The 22,958-nt window shown below is 43.9% G+C and overlaps 1 protein-coding gene across 1 annotated transcript in view; it reads right to left on the bottom strand.

The window, feature by feature from the left end:
- BNIP3L (BCL2 interacting protein 3 like) overlaps positions 1-22,958 on the bottom strand; it is a 69,438-nt gene that overhangs the window by 17,418 nt on the left and 29,062 nt on the right. Inside the window, exons 2-3 of the mRNA XM_082254643.1 lie at positions 22,685-22,865; positions 16,218-16,284 (exon numbers count right to left, since the gene is read on the bottom strand). Of these exons, the coding sequence (XP_082110769.1) occupies positions 16,218-16,284; positions 22,685-22,865 (248 nt within the window). The remainder of the gene's footprint in view (positions 1-16,217; positions 16,285-22,684; positions 22,866-22,958) is intronic.

The following is a 22,958-nucleotide window of genomic DNA, read 5'->3' as shown; positions in this document are numbered from 1 at the left end:
ACGACTTCGTAGCCGCACTAGTGGAAACCTAGCCTAATAAAACATTCTTAATGCCAAAGCAGCCTTGACCTGTCTAGGCATGGACGCCACAAGACCTCTGAAAGTACACAATAGTATCTAGCACCAAGTCGTCAGTAGCAGATCCTTAACCATTTCCTTTCTGCTGTACGTTTGTAAGCGTCCTCGGATGGAAAGGGCAATATCTTGGTCATCACTGCAGCAATGCTCGAGATATCATTCTTTAGGGCCAGTGACTACCAACAAAGTAAAGTAATCCTAGTGGCTGAGTCGCTGGATTACTTTTACAGGTGGCAGAAGGGGGACAGAGGCTATGCGATCGGAGAACCCGGTAAGGATGCGATCGGCGGCATCTGGCTCTAGGTTAGGGCTGAACGATATTCGATTTAACATCGAATATCGTGCTGCGGGCGTGGGCGATAGTCACATCGCCGGATCATCCGATATTGGGGACTCACAGTGAAGGAAGGTAGAATACAGCCCGACCGTCCCGCATGTTAAGTCCGTCCTGCAGCTCTCCTGACTGAGCAGTGAGCAGCGGCACAGGGAACCAATCACGCGTGCCTGCACACCTGATTGGTTCGCTGTGCCGCTACTCACGACGTGATTGGTGCGCTGTGCCGCGATCACTGCTCGGTCAGGAGAGCTGCAGGACGGACTTAACATGCGGGACGGATGTCGGGCTGTATTCTTCTACCACCACTGTGAGTCCCGATTTCTCTGCCTATGCCTAAGTTCCACAGCACAGTCACACACTGTCATGATCATCTTATTAACCTGCAGTTCCCTGGAGTGTTCACTCAGTTCCCTACATTACCATTAACCATGGCCTGCCCTGTATGGTGCAACTGCAATGACATTTAGAAGAAGGCTGCTGCTGCACTACTTCCCAAATCCTACTACAGTAACATTAACCCTGGCTGGCCCTGTAGTACAATCAGAAGAAGGCTGCTGCACTGAATCCCTACAGTAACATTAACCCTGTATTTAGCCCGGATTGATGGCTCCCCCCAATATCGCAATATATATAGTTGGGAAAAAAAAATATTGCAATGTACTTTTTTTCCAATATCGTGCAGCCCTACTCTAGGTGCACAGTGAGAGGAATGGATGTTGTTCCTCCCACTGTGTGACTTCAGAAACTGGAAGGGACGAGGATTTCATCACTTTCGGTTTTGGTTCTTTGTTTACCTGGTTGTGAGGTATCACTGCGAATGTCAGAGGGGGAGCAATTATTTTAGCGCCAGACCTCCCGTGTAACTCTAAACTGGTAACCTGTAAAAGCTTTGAACACGTTGCCTAAGGAGATTTTTAGGGTACCATAAATTGGCGCTATTCCACGCAGGTTTAAAGTGATTGCAAAGTCTCATTTTATTTTCTGCTAAAATAGAAAACATGTTATACTTACCTCCTCTGTGCAGTGGTTTTGCACAGACCAGCCCAGATCCTCCTCTTCTCGGAACCATGGCTGGAGCTCCTGGCCCTTCCTCCTGTCGGGTGCCCCCACAGCAAGCAGTTTGCTATGGGGGCACCTGAACCAAGCTGCAGCTCCATGTGTCCATTCAGACCTAGAGCTGACATTCGGCCCCGTCCCCTCTCTCTCCTGATTGGCTGAGTTGGATTGGCTCCCGCTGCGGTGTATTAGCCAATCTGGAGAGAGAGTCCCAGACGGCTGAGGCACTCGTGGACATCGCTGGATAGAGAGGGGGCTCAGGTAAGTATTAGGAGGGGCTGCTGCACACAGAAGGCTTTTTATCCTAATGCATAGAATGCATTAAGATAAAAAAAACTTCCCCGTTTACAATTCCTTTAAAGTATGATGTCTGGTATCATGTTTGGTATCTTTTTACTCAGCGTAACATCTTTTACATTTTACCAAACAATTTGAGTATTATATTGTGTTTTTGTACTTTAAAATTCATTAAGGTGTATTTGCAATACCTACTATTTTATTCTTTAGGGTCTCTGCTTAACCACTTGCTTACTGGGCACTTAAACCCCCTACCTGCCCAGGCCAATTTTAAGCTTTCAGCGCTGACACTCTTTGAATGATTGCGTGGTTATGCTACACTGTACCCAAAATACATCCCCCCCCCCCCACACACACAAATAAAGCTTTATTTTGGTGGTATTTAATCACTACTGGGGTACATCTCCGCTGACACCCGCTGCTATCCCATCCGATCCGGTCAGTGAAATCCATAGGGATGGAAACCCTATTTTCCATCCGTCTGGAGGATCAGATGAAAATGGACAGGCGGTCCGTTTTCATCCGATCTCCCATAGAGGAGAGCGGGACTCTGACAGCTCCGTCTCTGCAAAGTAAGCAGCAACGAAGCAGTCACCTGCCTGCTCAGCGGGCAATCGGCAGGTCGATCCCTGCTGAGCAAAACGGAGTCCATTGGGGGCACTGCCCGAATGAAAGGGGCCTTACTGATGTGCGCTGATGATGCTGCACTGATAGTCACTAATAGGCTGCACTGATGGGCACTGATGAGGCGGCACTGGTGGGCTTTGATCAAGAGGCACTGATGGGCATAATTGATAGGCAGCACTGAAGTGCACTGATAGGTGGCAATGATGTGCAGCACTGTTAGGTGGAACTGATTGGCAGTACAGATGAGCATTGATAGATGGCACTAGTGGGCATTGATAGGTGGCACTGGTGGGCACTGATGAGGCGGTAGTGGTTTTCTGTGTGCAGGACTGATGTCCCATTTACACAAGCCGGTTATCGGCTTTTTTTTTTTTTCCTCGTCACACTGTAAGCATGAGGGAAAAAAAAAAGCCGATTACCAGCTTCTGTTTACATCATGTGATCATCTGTCATTGCCTGACAGCTGATCACATAAGGGGCCAGTGTCCCCCTTCTGTTCATGATCCCAAATTCAGATAGGGATTTTTCAGCTGTGGTGGCAACTCTGCACATGCTCAGTTTTCAGTGAGTTTCTATGCTGAGCATTTCTTCCCTATCACATCTGAGCAGTCCATGTGACAATAGTCACACACGTGGGCATATACACAGTGTTAAATAACAGCCCACTCCCTCCCTCCTCCTACATGCCCACTAACCAGCTAAATACTATGGGGGGGGGGGGGCAGAATATTTCATGTAAATTAATGGAGGCTTCATCTCCCTCTTATTCTAAGACACAGGCTGGAGGGGCGTGACACAGCCTGTGGCTGGCAGAAGTCGGCGCACACCATGTTATTGCCAAAAAAAGATTTTAATTCAAATACATATTTTTATGACAATTTAAAATAGTTTATGGATATTATTTATTTTTACTCTGTATCCCAAGGGCTGTTTTTTTTTTTTGAACATGTGACCAGCAGCAGAAAACTAGAAGCTCCTCCTACGTATGTTTCTGTGAAGACAGGCTCTGAAAAGATCTGGGTCATGTGACAGCTATGTGTTTAGTATCACTTTAAGTCTCACAGATGCTCGATTGGTTTGAGATCTGGAGAATTTTAAGGCCAAATCAACACCTCAAACTCGTGTTCATCAAACCATTCTTGAACTATTTTTGCAGTGTGTCAGGGCACACTATCCTGCTAAACGAGATCACTGCCACAAGGGAATATATCATTTTCATGAAGGGGAGTGCTTGATCAGCAACAATGTTTGGGTAGGTGGAGCATGTCAAGTAACATCCACTTGAATGCCAGGATTCCCAGAAGAACAATGCCCAAAACATCACACTGCATATGCCGGCTTGCCTTTTTCCTATACTGTGTTCTGGTGCCATCTCTTCCCACCGAAAGAGACGCACATATACCTGGCTATCCAGATGATACAAATCAAACTTGATTCATCAGACCAGGACACCTTCTTTCATTGCTCTGTGGTCCTGTTCTGATGCTCACATGCCCATTGTTGGCACTGTTGGCTTTGGACTCGGGTCAGCATGAACAGCCTGACCAGTCTGCGGCTACACAGCCCCATACACAACAAACTGTGATGCCAATTTTTTTCTGCTTTCAACACAAACTTAAGGGACAACATGTTTACTTGCTGTGTAATATATCCAGGTATTTTAATGCCATTGTAACAAGATAATCAATGTTATTCACTTAACCTATCAGTTGTCATAAAGTACTGGCTGATCGGTATAATATACATCATATATACATACACCTTATTGTAAGATGCATATGTTCATATGCTATTTAGCATGGTGAAGTACACAAGGTTCATTGCAGCCTAGGGCTGAGTAAGTGTCACAGAGCAGGTTCTTCTACTGCGTAACAGTTGTCAATAATTAGAATGACTTTGAAAATATTTGGAGGCACCCATTTAATTACGCTTCTGTGTTATGGAAGTGACTGTACTTGGTTTTACAGGGCAAGCTCTGCTCGCAGCCCCTGCACATGGTCTATAAAAGCATTATGAGCTGAAATCCATCAGCCTTTATGATACTTTAATTTCTTAATAATGTTTATACTTCAATCAGAACTGAGCTCAAGCAACCAGTTTTTCTATCCATCAAACCAAGAGGAGTTTCTAGTTGATCCTATAAATCAGATACAATAGTTTGTTGTCTGTGTCCTCCCTGCTTTATAACTGAGAGCCAACGAGAGCTGTTCTGTGTCAGTGCCCACCCATATCACTGACAGCTATGACATTTATATGAGGACTGACCACACAAACGTTTCACACATGTACAGTGCATCCGTAAAGTATTCACAGTGCTTCGCATTTCCACATTTTATTATGTTACAGCCATTTTTTCAAAATAGATTAAATGCACTATTCTACTCAAATTTCTACAAAAAACACCCCATAATGACAACGTGAAAGAGGTTTGTTTGAAAGCTTTGCAAATTTAATAAAAATTAAAAAAATCACATTTACATAAGCATTCATAGCCTTTGCTCAATACTTTGTTGAAGCACCTTTGGCACCGATTACAGCCTCAAGTCTTTTTAACTATGATGCTACAAGCTTGGCACACTCATTTTTGGCCAGTTTCTCCCATTCTTTTTTGCAGGAGATCTCAAGCTTCATCAGGTTGGATGGGAAGCATCGGTGCACAGACATTTTCAGATCTCTCCAAAGATCGAGTTCAAGTCTGGGCTCTAGCTTGGCCACTTAAGGACATTCACAGAGTTGTTCTGTAGCCACTCCTTTGTCATCTTGGCTGTGTGCTTAGGGTCGTTGTCCTGTTGGAAGATGAACCTTCTCCCCAGTCTGAGGTTCAGGGCACTCTGGAGCAGGTTTACATCAAGGAGGTCTCTGTACATCACTGCATTCATCTTTCCCTCGATCCTGACTAGTCTCCCAGTTCCTGCCGCTGAAAAACATCCCCACAGCATGATGCTGCCACCACCATGTACCACTGTAGGGATGGTATTGGCCAGGTGATGAGCTGTGCCTGGTTTCCTCAAAACATGATGTTTGCCAATCAGGCCAAAGAGTTCAGTCTGTTTCATGGGACCAGAGAATTTTGTTTCTCATGGTCAGGGATCTTTAGGTGCTTTTTGGAAAACTCCTGGCAGGCTGTCATGTGCCTTTTACAGGGGAGTGGCTTCTGTCTGGCCACTCTACCATACAGGCCTGATTGGTGAAGTGCTGCGGAGATGGTTGTTCTTCTGGAAGCTTCTCCTCTCTCCACAGAGAAACGCTGGAGGTCTGGAGTGATCATCCAGTTCTTGGTCACCTCCCTGACTAAGACCCTTCTCCCCTGATCACTCAGGTTGGCCGGGCAGCCCGCTCTAGGAAGAGTCCTGGTGGTTCCAAACTTCTTCCATTTACGGATGATGGAGGCCACTGTGCTCTTTAGGACATTCAATGCTACAGAAATATTTCTGTACCCTTCCCCAGATCTTTGCCCCCATACAATCCTGTCTTGGAGGTCTACTGACAATTCCTTAGACTTCATGGCTTGGTTTGTGCTCTGACATGCACTGTTAGCTGTGGGGCCTTATATAGACAGGTGTGTGCCGTTCCAAATCATGTCCAATCAACTGAATTTATGACAGATGAACTCCAATCAAGTTGGAAGTATAAATCAAGGAGTGAGAAACAACAGCCTCTAGAAAAAAAAAATGGATAGGGACGAAGCTGACCCTTAATGGTATTTAAAGCCAATCTCACTGCCCTTCCCGATTGGAGAAATGAAAAAACTCCCACTCGCATATCTGCGTGTGCCACTTCCTGACTTCACCCCAGGCACAAAATATTTCCAAGTCCTGTAATTGAAGCTCCCTGAAGCCAGCATCCAGGCGCTCAACAGAAAGTGGATATAACAGGACTCAAGACCATTAGATCCAGCTAGACTGGAAGTGTTCAAGGCTCAGAGTACCAAGCCCTCCCAAGCCAATTCAGCTGACACTATTATCATTGTTACCGCCTCCCAGATTTTTCGCAACAGATGCGGTAGTAGTCGACACAGAGGGAAGGCCTCAATTAGGGAGAACTGGTCTCTAAAGTGTTACCAGTGCATCTACCCCTATTGCCAGTGGCTACCTGTCCAACTTGCTGTAGAACTTGGAATCCAGTATATCCACCTGCAGAGGTCTCAGGAGGCATTAGTTGCTGATGACTGGAAAACCCCCCTGTACTGAGCTATGTATTGGCGGGTTATTTCTTGTCACAGATAGGTCCCATTAGGGGTGACAAGATGCAGGTCCACAGACAGATCTCATCCAGCCCCCTCCCTTCCTCCTTTCCGGATATCTATTAATGTGCGTATACAATTCTACCCTGTTAATAACTGTTCCGCATTTATATTTGTTATATGTTTATCAGGCAACTGAATCTCGGTTCTTCAGATTTTATGTATACATATTTCGATGTATGAGGTATCACCTACTTTTAAAAATGTTTAAAAAAAATCTATTTTCAAAAAAGGAAAACCCCCGTCATTTTTTTTATACCTGAAATATGCATGGTCGACAGAGACAGCACCCGATGTTCTGCCCCAGACAGAATATGGTTCCCTTCCCGAGTTGCACGACTCCTGGTGTCGCCACTGTGGAGGCATTGTTGGATTGAACTTACAACTGGTTCGTCCAATAATCCAGAGCAAGGTGTACTGGCCAAAAGTTTCAAGATATCGATGGGCGGTATTCTCTCCTGTAGAAACCAAGCCCACAGAACTGTAGCCACCTTAAAACCAACTGGAGCGACTTGCCTCTGTGGTTATTATCTTCAAACCCATGAAAGGAAGAATTTCGCCCTCTCCAGATTCCGAACCATCAACCACTAATTTTGGCTCTGCAACACCCCAAGAACAGAGCCCTCTGGCAATCCAATGCTTGGATCTTCAGATTTCAGACAGAGGGAATAATTCTCTACAACAGAAATTTGGAGTAGGACTGTCCGTAGGAACGTGCTTTAACCTACATACAATTTTCTCCTACAGAAATGCATCAAAAGAAAATCTGAAACCGACTGCTTCCTAAACAAAGATTATTAGGGTATACTGCAACTTCAACAAGTCCAGCACCGGGGCATGGAGCTTTGCAAACCCTTGGGAGCTGTGACTAGCTTGAAGGACCGAGTCCCAAAAGAACAACAAAAAAGACAAGTTTCTACTGCAATTGGAGAAACCTTTGATGAGCCTGGAAAAAATTGGCACATGAAGATATGAGTTACTGATGACTATGGACCCCGCAATCTACCTCTTGCAGAGAGGTCATCACTGAACAGACCGTGCCTATCTGGAACAGAAGGATGACCAGCGGCTTGAGATCTTAAGATAGACCTCATGTCCCCATTTGGTTTTGGAACCGCTATCATTCAAGTGTTTTACAATAATGAGCCTAAAGCTTCTGCTCTAAGAGCCAATGCAAGGCAATAAAACTGATGACTCTGTGGCAGACCCAGAAAGTCCCAAGAGGTGTACTTAACCTAGCGGGTTTCTGCCAGCTAAAGACAGAGTGACCCACCTCAGACTGCCCCAACATCCTCTGGCTCAAGGTATTCTCAAAACACAGCAGCCTCAGATGCCTCCCTCACTCAGGAGGGGAAAGCTTACAGCACCTGGCATTCCCAGGGAGTCCTATCCAAGTACCAACCAGGGTTGATCCTGCTTAGGCTCCGATAAACGGTGATCAGGCATGTTTAGGGTGATGGGGCCGCAGTCCATCTGTCGAAAAAATTAACGAGTCAGGAAATACTGCAATGTCAAACATCACAGTGGCTCAGATGTACCTGAAACCATTGGTCCATGGGGAGATGTAGACACCGCCAGATCACTGAACCCGAGAGAGGTGTACCTGCCTCACCCGGCTGCCTCTCCCTTCTGAAGTCATTTTAGCTAGTATAACAGGTAAAAAATGTAGCAACTATATTAACCAAAACCTAACATGCAGTCTCCCAAGAATGCAGAACTGAAACATTGGTCTTCCACTATGCAAACCCGTAGGTATGCAAGAATGCAGGTACCCAGGTATGTCAATATGCAGGTATATCAGTATTCTTGCCATAAATGCATTTATGTATGCAGTTCAAAGCAATAAGCACATATGTATGTAGTCCAAGGAAAATAATCACATATGTATACAGTTTAATGTAACTAAGCATATACAGTATCTCACAAAAAGGAGTACACCACTCTCATTTTTGTAAATATTTTATTATATCTTTTCATGTGACAACACTGAAGAAATGATACTTTGCTACACTGTAAAGTAGTGAGTGTACAGCTTATATAACAGTGTAAATTTGCTGTCCCCTCAAAATAACTCAAACACACACCCATTGGTGTCTAAACCGCTGGCAACAAAAGTGAGTACACCCCTAAGTGAAAATGTCCAAATTGGGCCCAAAGTGTCAATATTTTGTGTGGCCAACATTATTATCCAGCACTGCTCTAACCTTCTTGAGCATGGAGTTCACCAGAGAGAGCTTCACACATTGCCACTGGAGTCCTCTTCCACGACGACATCACGGAGCTGGTGGATGTTAGCGCCCTTGCGCTCCTCCACCTTACGTTTGAGGATGCCCCACAAATGCTCAATAAATTTTAGGTCTGGAGGCATGCTTGGCCAGTCCGTCACCTTTACCCTTTAGCTTCTTTAGCAAGGCAGTGGTCGTCTTGGGGGTGTTTGGGGTCGTTATGTTGGAATACTGCTCTGTGGCCCAGTCTCCGAAGAGAGGGGATCATGCTCTGCTTCAGTATGTCACAGTACATGTTGGCATTCATGGTTCCCTCAATGAACTGTTGCTCCCCAGTGCCAGCAGCACTCATGCAGCCCCAGACCATGACACTCCCACCTCCATGCTTGACTGTAGGCAAGACACACTTGTCTTTGTACTCTCCAACTGGTTGCCGCCACACACGCTTGACACCATCTGAACCAAATACATTTATATTGGTCTCATCAGACCACAGGACATGGTTCCAGTAATCCATGCCCTTCGTCTGCTTGTCTTCAGCAAACTGTTTGCAGACTTTCTTGTGCATCATTAGAAGAGGCTTTCTTCTGGGACGACAGCCATGCAGACCAATTTGATACAGTGTGCAGCGTATGGTCTGAGCACTGACAGGATGACCCCCCCCCCACCCCTTCAACCTCTGCAGCAATGCGAGCAGAACTCATACGTCTATTTCCCAAAGACAACCTCTGGATATGACGCTGAGATCGCGCACTCATTTTCTTTCAGTCGACCATGGCGAGGCCTGTTCGGAGTGGAACCTGTCCTGTTAAACCGCTTTATGGGCTTGGCCACAGTGCTGCTGCTCAGTTTTGGGGTCTTGGCAATCTTTTTATAGCCTAAGCCATCTTTATGTAGAGCAACAATTCTTTTTTCAGACCTTTGCCATGAGGTGCCACGTTGAACTTCCGGTGACCAGTATGAGAGAATCAGAATCGATAACACCAAATTTAACACACCTGCTCCCCATTCATACCTGGGACCATGTAACACTAACAAGTCACATGACACCGGGGGGGGGGGGGTGGCTAATTGGGCTCAATTTGGACATTTTCACTTAGTGGTGTACTCACTTTTGTTACCAGCGGTTTAGACATGAATGGCTGTGTGTTGAGTTATTTTGAGGGGACAGCAAATTTACACTGTTGAACAAGCTGTACACTCACTACTTTACATTGTAGCAAAGAGTCATTTCTTCAGTGTTGTCACATGAAAAGATATAATAAAATATTTACAAAAAATGTGAGGGGTGTACTCCCTTTTGTGGGATACTGTATGTATGCAGTTCTAGGCAAATAAGCATATATGTAAGCAGTTCAAATGAAATAATGTGTTTATGTAAGCATGCATTTATGCAAATATGCGCTTATGTAAACACGTGCCCATGCAAACATGCATCCGCGCAATAAGCAAGCATGCGCTTTTGCAACACACGTCTTTGCAAAAAACACACTTATGCAAATACGTGTTCACGCAAATACGTTTCCATGTAAACACGCACCCATGCAAACACGCATTTATGCAATAAGGAACCATGCGTTTATGTAAATATGTGTTTATGTAAGCAAGTATACGTTTATGCAAAACATGCATTTAGGCAACATGAGTCTATGCAAACCTGTGCCTATGCAAACACGCGCTCACGCAAACACATGCCCATGCAAGCATGTGTTTAAGTAAGCAAGCATGTGTTTAAGCAAACATGTTTACTATGGTTCACCGGCTCAACTGCACCTTGCCCCAAACACGTTTTGCAGGATTAGCCAAGCACATAGGCATCCAATACAGCCTCAACGCTGCTTCAAAACCGCCTAAAAATAAGCTCCTGCAGACCAAATGCACACTTTTCTGGAGACACAACTCCTTAAAGTGCACTGATACCTGTAGGGGGGTGCATCGATAGACAGTTGTACAAGCCCCCCGCATTAGGCAGTAAGTAAACCTTAATGCAGTATATAACCATGCCTTGTCTGGTCATCTAGCTCTCCTTTAGAAAGTACTTAAACTTCATTATGCAGCCATGGGCTGAAGTTACGTCTCAGAGGCCTTGCTGAACCTTCAGCCCACATGATCCACCAAAAATGTCCACCCTTCTACTTCCTGTCTATACAGGAGTAGGTCATACTGGGTGAACCCATGCCATCTAGTGGCTGGAGGAGATACTGCAGCCCAATACTTCTGAGAAGTACCCAGGGCATGAACAGCACACTTCCCCCAGTGACCATTGGGAGAAAAACCAGACAGTCAGATCTTTTTTTTTTGTTTACAAGATAAACTGCAAAATGCAGACTTCCCCTTTTCTGCTGCAGGGCCCTGAGCTACCAGGAGTCCAAACTTCACCCATCACAGCGGGCTCAGCCATAAAAGACCTTCAGGGACTGGGTTCCCCTTAATCTGGGGTTCACTTCCCTGGACCTGTAAAGCACCCTGCAGGAAAACACCTTGGTCAGAACAAAAACTGCACAGGGTTCCATTACGCAGGGTCCAACCGCCGTAAGGCTGCATAACAGGCAAGCCTCGAGGAATCTTCTCTCCTTTCCAATGAGGCTCAGGTACCATCCATTTCGGCTGATAGCTTTTTTGAATGGTTTGAAGTTCCTGATTCTTAAAAGAACCGTCCAGACCTCTAAGTATGCTCCAAGAGCACATGTATCATATCAGTGACCACCACCTTACAGACACTGGCAAAAAAACTGGAGGTATTTCCTGTGTAGGAGGGGTTATATAGAGGAGGAATTCCTGTTTGATTGATCTGCCAGTGTCCATTCACTTATAGGTGGCACATAGCCCACATTGTAATTATTATGGCTGCTCGGTGCTCCGTGATGTATATTAAAGAAAACATATTTATTGTTACCTACAGCATGCCTTATAATCATTTTAATATGATATTATTGAGTAAGCATCCTTGGCCTTCTGAGGAAGTAAGACTGAAACACGTTGAGTGAAGGCTGATACCGCTCCACCATGAAACTTCATGTTAATGGGCCTCTTAAAGTGTTACTAAACCCACAACAGTAAAATCAGTGTGTATATGCAGTAAAGAATGCTTGTTATACCCACTGTGGAGCCTAACGGGTTAATCCTCTGCATTGTGTAAAAAGGCCTGTCACTTCTTATCCTCCCCTTCTTCCACAATCCCCAAACCATCTCCAGATAGTATAGAGGCTAGGGGACATGCTGCACATGCTCAGTTTGGTGTGAATTGCTGGGAGAGTTTTTTTTTTTCTTTGGGGAGAGTGCATGTGATTAGCACAGGGCCATCAGCACTGTCCAGACAGAGTGTCAGGGGTCCTGCAGCCTCATAGGACAATCATTGGAGAATGAAAACTCCAACAAGCTTTAGGCAGACACTAAGTCACAAGACTTCTATTTACTGCTAATGAGAAAAGATATTTAGCGGTTTAGTTTTACTAAAACTGTTGCATTTCAGTGGGAGACCAGATATAGTGAATGCAGGGTCCTGGGTTAAGTAATACTTAAAAGGCTTTAGATATCTGCAAATGCATGGTGGTAATTTGGGGAGAGAGTCATACAAGGAAGAATGATGTTTATTTACAATGTCTTTCTATCTATTTTTCCTATTTATTGGAATAAATCATTATCACTTTTTATTTTATTATTTATTGTATACATAAAAATGTAGATTTTTTGATATTGGTTGGTTTCAAATGCATTATTCCTTAGCATTCTAGAAGTTTTGTTTGGGGTCTTACTTTCAAAATATCCATTTCAACAATAAAACAAACTTTTCCAAATATTATATGTGCACATACCATATTTTATGCATGCTATTCACCTGTAAAAGCCTCCTTTATGTAGACTGTAGCTGGGCGCCGCCATATTGAATGTGATGTCAGCAGCCCAGTAGACTCAAGGCTGTCACTCAAGTTCAAGTGACATTCTATAGTATTCCCCTTTACTTCTTCCTGGCAGCTACAAAATAAGGTTGCATAAGGAGGTGAAGGGAGGAGCTGGGCTAGCACACACAGTAATTAGACACATTCAAAAGAGGAAAGGGCTATGACGTGCAAGGAAAAAAGGGGGCTTTGCTAGGGAATGGACATCCTTAGTAAGATCAGAAGCAAATTGCAAGCACTGAAAATACCTTGTGCTTTAACCCGCAATTTTTTAGGTTGGTTGTTGGTTACAGAGTCTCTTCAACTACTTCCTGTCCGTAGGACATCCATGGATGTCCCCAGGTTTCAGTAGTTATACCGGGATGATGCCTGCACCTACAGGCATCATCCCAGTATGAAAATTTTAAGCCAGCAAATCCCTTTTCTAGCAGAAGTGATAAGAGTAGCCATTAAATCACTTCTGCGGGTGGCGGAAGGGGGTCCTGCCCTATTCTCCCCCCACCACCTCTACGGTACGATCACGGAGGCTGGGAGCACCGCGACTGGCGACATCTGCTGCACAGAACAGGGAGAGAGGAACTGACGTTGTTCTTCTCTTTCTGTAACACAGAAAGCGAAGAAATTTAGTCACTTCCTGTTCCGCCTCTTTGTTTACTTGGCGTTAGCAGCTAGAAAAGCAGCCAATTAGACCGATCTGTGTCTGATCGGCTGCATTGGAGACCAGAGGTGAGATTTGGGGTCTAATAGACCCTAAATCTCTCCATAAAGAGGACCTGTCAAGGCCCATGCTGTCATAAGGGATGCTGTTCGTTCCTTGTGATAGCAATAAAAATATTTTTAAAAAAATGTATAAAAAAAATAAAAAAAAGTTTTGCGTAAAATAAATAATAAAAAAAAAAATTTTAAGCACCCATGTTCTTACGTGCAATGCGAACGCATACGTTACTCCTGCACGCATATGTAAATGGTGATTGCACCACAGGAGAGGTATTGTTGCGAACGTCAGAGTGAGAGCAATATAGTTCTAGCACCAGACTTCCTGTGTAACGCTAAACTGGTAACCTGTAAAGGCGTTTAAAGCGACGCCTATGGAGAATTTTAAACACTGTAGTTTGTCACCATTCCACGGGCAGACGCAATTTTAAAGTGTGACATGTTAGGTATCTGTTTACTCAGCGTAAAATCATCTTTCACATTATAGAAAAAAATTGGGGTAAATATATATATATTTTTTAATTAATTAAAATGTATTTTAAAAAAAAAATGCATTTAAACAAACAAACGCTGTGCAAATACTGTGACACAAAAAAATTGCAACACCCATCATTTTATTCGAATGTCAATTTTTACATGTAGGAGCGAAGTGTCAGAATTGGCCCAGATACGAAGTGGATGAAGTCAGGAGCTTTATATACTGGTTTTACATCAGGAGTGAAAACATGGGTTGAATTAAAGAATAAATTAGGTAATTTTAGCCATAAACGCAACAGCCTCAGTACAAACATAACAAACACCACTGTTTATGCTGTTACCCTGTGAAAACATACAAACAAGGTACATATAATCGTCCAGCTCAGTGAGCATTGATGTCACAGCAGACAAAAATAACTGCCTTCAGGTATTAAAGGGCTAGCTTATGCAAACTGCTTTCAGAGAATTCCAACACATTACAGTCCTGTTGCAAAGTAAATGTAAGGGAGCAACACCACTACAGGACTTTACCCAGTAAACATTTCATAAATAGCTCAACCTCCTGTAATTCTCTTTCATGCACACCAAAGTGTAATGCTGGCCGAGCTGTGTTTATTGAGTTCACTTCCAGGCACAAAACGTGAGCCTGATACTCACCCTTTAACTATAAAACAAACACGATTGAGATAAATTCATAAGGCAACAAGCAAGTCTCCTATCCCATGGGCTAGGTTAGCACAAATACGCTGCAACACAGGAGGACTGGGTTTAACTCCAACAAAAGGACCCATTGTTTCCTTTCACATTCCAAATGCATATTGGCTTCCACCCATAATTCACTAGATTGTGTGTGGAGGACTGTAGGAAAAATAAACCATGGACATTTTGGCATTGGAGGGACTGATTTGAATGGCTCAATGGTCTCTGTAATGAACTACAAGATATGCCATTGCATATAAAGGGAGTCACATAAATAAAACGCATGTCAACCAGAATTCATCTTTCCCTGACAATTTATATCAGTAAGCTTTGGGTTAAAACACTTTGTTCATGATATTCCCACTGTGCACATATTAAACAAGCCTGTCGTTCAAAAGACCATTACACTTGTCAAGGACACTACAGACTGGTGAAGGTGCAGGTGTGATCTTACCACAAGCCAGGATAGCCCTAAACAAGAACGTTCTCATGGGATGACCCAGACCAGTATATACCTAAACAAGAACGTTCATATGGGATGACCCAGATTGCTATATCCCTAAACAAGGACGTTCACATGGGATGACCCAGACCAGGATATCCCTAAACAAGAACGTTCACATGGGATGACCCAGACCAGTATATACTTAAACAAGAACGTTCATATGGGAAGACCCAGACCGGTATATCCCTAAACAAGAACGTTCATATGGGAAGACCCAGACCGGTATATCCCTAAACAATTACGTTCACATGGGATGACCCAGACTGGTATATCCCTAAACAATTATGTTCACATCGGGTGACCATATATATCTAGGTAGCACAGTGGCTACGTGGGTAGCACTTGCAGCACTAGGGTCATCAGTTCAAATCCCAACCATGGCACTACCTGCCTGTGCCTGTCGATTTCCTCTGGGTACTCCGGTTTCCTCCTACCCTCCAAAGACATGCTAGTAGGTTAATCATCTCCTGTGTAAATTCGCCCTAGTATGTGCATGTATAAATGTGGGTAAGGGGCCTTAGATTGCAAGCTCCTTGAGGGCAGGGACTGATGTGAATGTACAATATATATATATATATATATATATATATATATAGACATATCTATATCTGCATAAAATTGTTGGCATACCTGTAATAAATAAAAATATTAAATAAAAGGCCTATGTAGAGGGATGAACTGCCAACATCTCCAATGTTGGCTTAGTGCAATAAATCAAGGTTTTTTTTAACGTGTAGGATAGTTATATCACCACATGAATCATGTTGGCAGGTGGCCCATACAATTGGTCCAGCTGGATCAGAGGGTTGCCATCTATTCTGCATGGCCACCATAAAGCAGCGTACATAGATCTGTTCAGCAAGGGCTGTCAAACATGTACAGACATAAACCTTGGATGCCCCCACAAGACTCTGTACTTCTATATATATTGCTAATTAGGAGAGTGATGACAATGACAAGTACATCTTGTGCTCAGACCTAGATTTAGATCTTGCTTCTCAGTGACATGTGCGGTTGTGTTTGTTTACATCGTTCTGTAAGTTTTATGAAAGACAAATACCTGGAAGCTGTCTTTACTTGTGTGCATCTCAACATCAAAGGTGATTTGTCCTTCTTCAGGTGAGGGGCTGCATGACAAAGTTCAAAACAAAAAACTGATTAAAATCTGTCTGAAAAATAGACACACAGGCAAAAAGACGCTGGAGAATAATAATCAATTAGGTTTGAATCGAGTGAAGGCATGTAACATTGGAATCAAGGTGGCACCCTTATCCCGATAATGAAAATATGCAACATTTAGTATTACATAGCAAAAACACTGATCTACCATATTAGGATGTTTGTTTTAAATAAAATTCTGTACATGGTGGTATATTTATCAGATAGCTCTAAAAGTAGCTGCTTAACTCCCAGTCTACCAACCACCACTCATTTTTGTTTTTTAAATCCTGTTTTATACATACACTGCGGCAGGGCCATCCTTCAGCGTGAAATCACATACCTGTAAGTCTTTTTTGTTTCCAGGTCTTAGGACCTGCTCTGGCTGTGACTGGATACAGCGGGTCCGGCGGGCCCAATGTTCGCCGGCACCAGGTGATCATTCCCAAGAGAGGCAGAATGGTGGTCTGCCTATTTAAACAAGGCAGATCACCGTTCTGTCAGGGGGGAAGATGGAGATCCTTTGTTTTTGCTAACCAGGAACACAGATCTCTGCCTTCCCCCAGTCAAAGCATCGCCCGCACAGTTAGCAAGCACTCCCAGGGAACACATTTAACCCTTTGATCGCCCCTGTTAACCCCTTCCCTGCCAGTGTAATTAGTACAATGACAGTGCATATTTTTAGCACTGAACACTGTATTGATGTCACTGGTCCCAAAAAAGCGTCAGATTTAACCGCCGCAATGTCGCAGTCCTGTTAAAAATCGATGATCACCGCCCATTACCAGTGAAGAAATTAAAAATTCCATAAAATCTATCCCATAGTTTTATAGAAGCAATATCTGTTGCACAAACCAATCAATATACGCTTATTGGGATTTTTTTCTTTACCAAAAACATGTAGCAGAATACATATTGGCCTAAATTGATGAAGTCATTTCATTGATATTTTTTATTGGATAGGTTTTATAGCAGAAAGTAAAAAAAAAAAAAAAAATTATATATATATATATATATATATATATATATATATATATATATATATATATATATATATATATATATATATATTAAATATTTGGTTTTTTTTTTTCTTCTTGAAGCACAAAAAATAAAAAACCGCAGCAGTAATCAAATATGACCAAAAGAAAGCTCTCTATCTGTGGGGAAAAAAAGGACATTGATTTTATTTGGGTACAATGTCGCAAGACTGCAATGGTCATTTAAAAGAACCCAGTGCCATATCGCAAAAAATGGCCTGGTAATGAAGGGGAGTAAACCTTCTGGGGCTGAAGTGGTTAAAGCGGTAAATAAACCCAAAAGCAAAAATGTACTATACCGCACATTACCGATCCCTAAAAAATGATAGTTGCATTTTTTGTTTTTTTTTTTATGCTTTTTATAATCCTTTTTCTCCTGGTGATCCACTCTGTTTGTTATTTTTTTAACTTCCTTTAACAGACCAAGCTGTCCAGCAAAAGAGAAATTTAGAGGGTTGACACAAACCATTTAATAATGGCAGGGGTGCTGACAATGGTCAGCTTTTATTCATTTATGTAAAACCTTCATCCCAAAAGAAAAGAAAAAAATTGATTTTTGTAAGAACTTACCGTAAAATCCTTTTCTCTTAAGCTCATTGACAGACGTAGTCTTCTTGATTCTCAAGAGCTGGGTTATGTTGTCTCCGCAGGAGTAGGACTAGGCAGAAAGACAAAACGTTCTGGCTCCACCTTAGGGGCAGTCCCTGAGGGTATATCCTCCCTCTCTCTGCTACAGGGAATCAGTTCTGTTTAAAGCAGTACAGAGAATTTAACCCAACCCAACTCAATGATAGAGGGGCGGGTACTACGTCTGTCAATGAGCTTAAGAGAAAAGGATTTTACGGTAAGTTCTTACAAAAATCCATTTTTCTCTATCGCTCATTGACAGACGTAGTCTTCTTGATTCTCAAGAGCTGGGACATCCAGAAGCAGTGCCACAAATGAGGGGTGGGATTGACAAAATCAAATCCAATCTAGAAGGCCCAACCGGTGCCAAACTAGAAGTTTTAAAGGCTCATTATAAACAAAGAATGAGACTAAAGAAAAATTTTCCAACGGAAAAAACCCTCGAGGTAGACCACTGGTCTCCTCAAATTGCGGCCTGCAAAACCTTGCGGCCAAACGAGGCATCAGATGATGCCATTACATCAACTTTATAATGTTTAGTAAAGGTATGCACCGACGACCAGGTAGCCGCCTTGCACACCTGGACCACTGACGCCTGATGGCGAAAGGCCCATGACGCACTAAGTGCCCGAGTGGAGTGCGCCTTAACAGGGAACGGGGGCTCCCGACCCTTAATAGAATAAGCCTGCACTACCGTGTGTCTGATCCATCTGGAAATGGTCGCGGCAGATGCAGGCAACCCCTTTTTGGGTCCATCTGGGGTCACAAAAAGTGAATCCGTCTTGCGAAACGAGTCTGTCGTTTTCAAGTATACCCTGATCGCCCGGACCACATCCAAGGAGTGTAAAGCAAACTCCAGAGGATGACTGGGCTTAGGACACAGGGAAGGTAATACAATTTCTTCATTCAGATGAAATTCTGAAACCACTTTTGGTAGGAAGGATGGATTCGGACGAAGAACCACCTTATCTCTATGAACCACCAGATATGGTGAACGACAAGATAATGCGGCCAGTTCTGACACCCTGCGTGGAGAAGTAATAGCCACCAAGAAGGCCACCTTCTGGGACAACGTGGGTAGAGGAATCTCCCTAATATCTTCAAAGGGAGGTTTCTGAAGAACCGACAACACTAAATTAAGATCCCAGGGGGGTAACGGCGCGTGCACTGGCGGAGCCAGATGTCGCACCCCCTGGATGAAGTTCCGCACCAAGGAATGAGTAGCCAAAGGCTTCTGAAAGAAGATGGCTAATGCTGAGACCTGACCCTTGATAGTACTCAAGGCCAGTTTCTGCTCAACCCCTTGTTGCAGAAAAGCCAATATTCGACTAATCGAATAAGACCGAGGACGGAACCCCAAAGGTTCACACCATGCAATGTAGGACTTCCATGTGCGATGATAAATCTTTCTGGAAGTCGCTTTCCTTGCTTCAACTAGAGTAGGAATAACTGAAGCTGACAAACCTTTGTCCTTCAGCACCTGGGTCTCAATAGCCAGGCCGTTAAAGCCAGCGATCGTAAAGCAGGATGGAAGATCGGTCCCTGAGACAGTAGATCCTCCCTGAGAGGAAGTCTCCATGGGACGTCCGCCACCAGTCTGACCATGTCGGCGTACCAAGCTCGACGAGGCCAGTCCGGAGCTACCAGGATTACTGGGATTCCTTCCTCCTCTATCCTGCGAAGAAGTCTTGGCAGTAACGCGAGAGGAGGGAAGGCATATATTAGCTGGTATTGCCCCCACGGGGCGATCCCTAAAAAATGTATTTTTCTTAAAGAAAAAAAGTCTTGCCAGGACCAAAAGATCCCAGCAAGGAACTTAGGTCCTTACTCCTGACTAGACAGAAAAAAACTGATTCCCTGTAGCAGAGAGAGGGAGGATATACCCTCAGGGACTGCCCCTAAGGTGGAGCCAGAACGTTTTGTCATTCTGCCTAGTCCTACTCCTGCGGAGACAACATAACCCAGCTCTTGAGAATCAAGAAGACTACGTCTGTCAATGAGCGATAGAGAAACTGTTTCTGTAACTGCTTAAAAAAAGTGTTAGTTGGAGTTCGACTTTATTTTGGAAATCACTTATGTAAAGACCATTGACATTTAATAGTCTGTCAGACACACTACCCTCTTCAGGCAGTGCTGCTGTCCAATGATGTCACCATTGCTACCCCACAGATAGAGGAGCCATGCTAAAGCCGGCCATATGTGTATTGAAATTTAGTAGGTTCAGCACGGACTGGGCGAATTTTGATCTATGTAAGGGCTAGCTGGTTGTACACAAGTTGATCCATTGATTGACTTGTGTACAATCAGCCTGTCAGGTTTTTTCCAGAAAGTTCAGTACCGCCAGCTGTACCCGGCAATACTGATCATTGTATTCTGCCTTCCCCGCTGGCAGAATACAATAGCTTGGCCGGAGTGAATCCCTCATACACAGCAAATGTTTGGATGGGGGGAATCAGTTCACTGTACATCATGTATGGTCTGCCTAAGACAGTAAAAGTGTTACAGGCCAGATCAGAAAGTGAAAATAAAAAGGAAAAAAAGCAAGAAAATAAAAAGACTAAAGCCATCACCACATCTAATAATTGATAAGCTAAATTATATAACATTTTTGTTTTGGGGTTTAGATATGCTTTAAGACACACAGACACCGGTCAATTACCAGCCAAGTTAGGCCTAATGTTCGATTATTCTTCAGACAAAGTAAAAATCCCATCACACCATCACATCATCTGATCTTGTATAGCAACCATTTCTAAGGTTCCCCCACACAAACTGGTTAGACTGGCCATAGACGACCTAAATTTTAGCAGATTCCTACTAAATCAGCTGAAATTAGAGCTGTGGGTGGCCCTATAAGCACCACCTGACTCAACAAAAGTGGATTTAAAAATTGACTGAGCCAGGTGGAAAATTGCATCCTGACAGATTTAGGCTCCTTTCACACAGCAGTCCATCAAACGGACTTCGCTTTTCTCAGCGGGGGATTAAGCCGCCAATCCCCCGCTGAGCAGGAGGATGACAGCTGTGTCTCCGCGCTGTGTGCGGAGACACAGCTGTCAGTTCCCTATGCATCTCTATGGGGGAAATCAGATGGGAACGGACCGTCAGTCTGTTCTCATCCGATCCTATCCGATCCGCTGGACGGATGGAAAATAGGGTTTCCATCCATCCAGATTTGACGGATCGGATTGGGTGTCAGCGGACATGTCTCCGCTGACATCCGATCCCCCATAGAGATGCATGGGGGGACCGTTCAGATCCGCCAAAAAAACGGACAGGCGGATCTGAACGGTCCGCCTGTGTGAAAGGGGCCTTAGTCAATGTTCTCAGGCAGCTGTGACTGGAAGTAGAGATCCCTCTACCCACACTGTTTAGGCCCCTTTCACACATGCTGTCCGTTTGTCCGTTTTTCATCCATCCGTTGATGGATGAAAAACGGACATCAATGTATCTCTATGTAAAAACGGATGATCATCAGTTAACATCCGTTTTCAGCCGCTTCCGTCAATGTCCGTTTTTTGGAACGTATGAATGCCCTATTTTTCATCCGTCAAAAAAACAGATCGGATGAAAAATGGATGACAACGGATGAAAAACAGATAACTGACGAAAAACGGATGAAAAACGGATAACAACTGAAGAAAAACGGATGAAAAATGGATGAAAAACGGATGGAAAACTGATACATTTTGACGTGACTGAACTGATGAACTGAACGGACCGTATGTGTGAAAGGGGCCTTAGTGTATACTGGGGAATCCTAGGCAGAATAAGCGACAATTAAGCCATATATAAGGCTAACTTTAGTATGTTAGTAAATATTTAAAGGGATAGTTCACCTTTACAGAAAACATGTAAAAGTTGAACACCAATACCATCCCAAACCCCTTGTCGCGCCTGCACATGCGGCCAAAGATCCGGTGCTGTCAGCACCCCCACAGCCACTCCAGTGGTCCAGGAATATCAAATTCCTGTTCTTCCTCCTCTTCTCTGTGCAGCCCTTGTGAGACGGAGCAGAGGGATTCACTGTGATGGCGCTGACCAAATCAGGATTGTTCTGCTCCGTCCCGGAAGCACTGCACAGAGAAGAGAGAATAGCGAGGATTTCCCTGGAGCACTGAACCAGCTGTGGGGGTCTCATGGCTCAGGATTAGGGGTGTGTTTGGGAGGGTGTACATTATTAGTTTACATTTTTCTGTAAGAGTGAACTAACACTTTAAAGTAAAGCTAGCATACATGGCTTGTAAAGGAGAGATCAAACAAATTCCCCCATCAAATGTTTTCTGTTCAGCAAGCCGGGTGAATAAAAAAAAACAGAAACAATGAGAGTTGGATGGAGGAATCCCCCCCAGCCAGGACTTTGTATTCTGACAGCGGGACCTGCTGCTATCAGAATACACTGATAAGTGGGTGCAGCCGCTGATCTAGAAAGGTTTTCCAGCATTCCCCTTCAACAAAAGCAGAGATGGGAGCACACAGATCATAATTTATCAGGTCTCTGCCATCAGTGTATGGCAGCCTTGGTATTAGACCCGCTGGATTAGAATGACAGCCCGGCAACTAGTGACAAGAAGTGATCAGCAATGGCAGACCACAGTACAGTGCTCCTTTAATAAGGAAACGTTTCTACAGGATACAGGAGCCCTTTAATATTCACCTAACATAAAAAATGCCATAAATCTAGTTCTTCACAAGGTCCCACCTTTCGCACTGCGAGCTGCTTCGAGAACTGCTCTGTCCGGACTCATGCTGGGCATCCAGGAGGATCTTCTCCATGTCTCCATTGTGGATAGAGGAGGACGATGGCACATGTTCCAGGCCTCCATTCCTGTTGCTGTCTACATTATTCCCATTGCTGTTCATTTGGAGCTCCACCCAGGAACCTGTTAGAAGAAGCGAAGTGCACTCGTTAGCCAGGATGAAACTGAGAACTGTCCGCACAATCTAATCAGACAGAGCAGAGAGGAGAGGGCCAG

This window comes from Pelophylax lessonae (assembly GCF_965119305.1).
Source record: "Pelophylax lessonae genome assembly, chromosome: 4".
Lineage (NCBI taxonomy): Eukaryota > Metazoa > Chordata > Amphibia > Anura > Ranidae > Pelophylax > Pelophylax lessonae.
The sequence above is the reverse complement of the archived record's forward strand: the minus strand, read 5'-3'. Positions and strand labels throughout refer to the sequence as shown.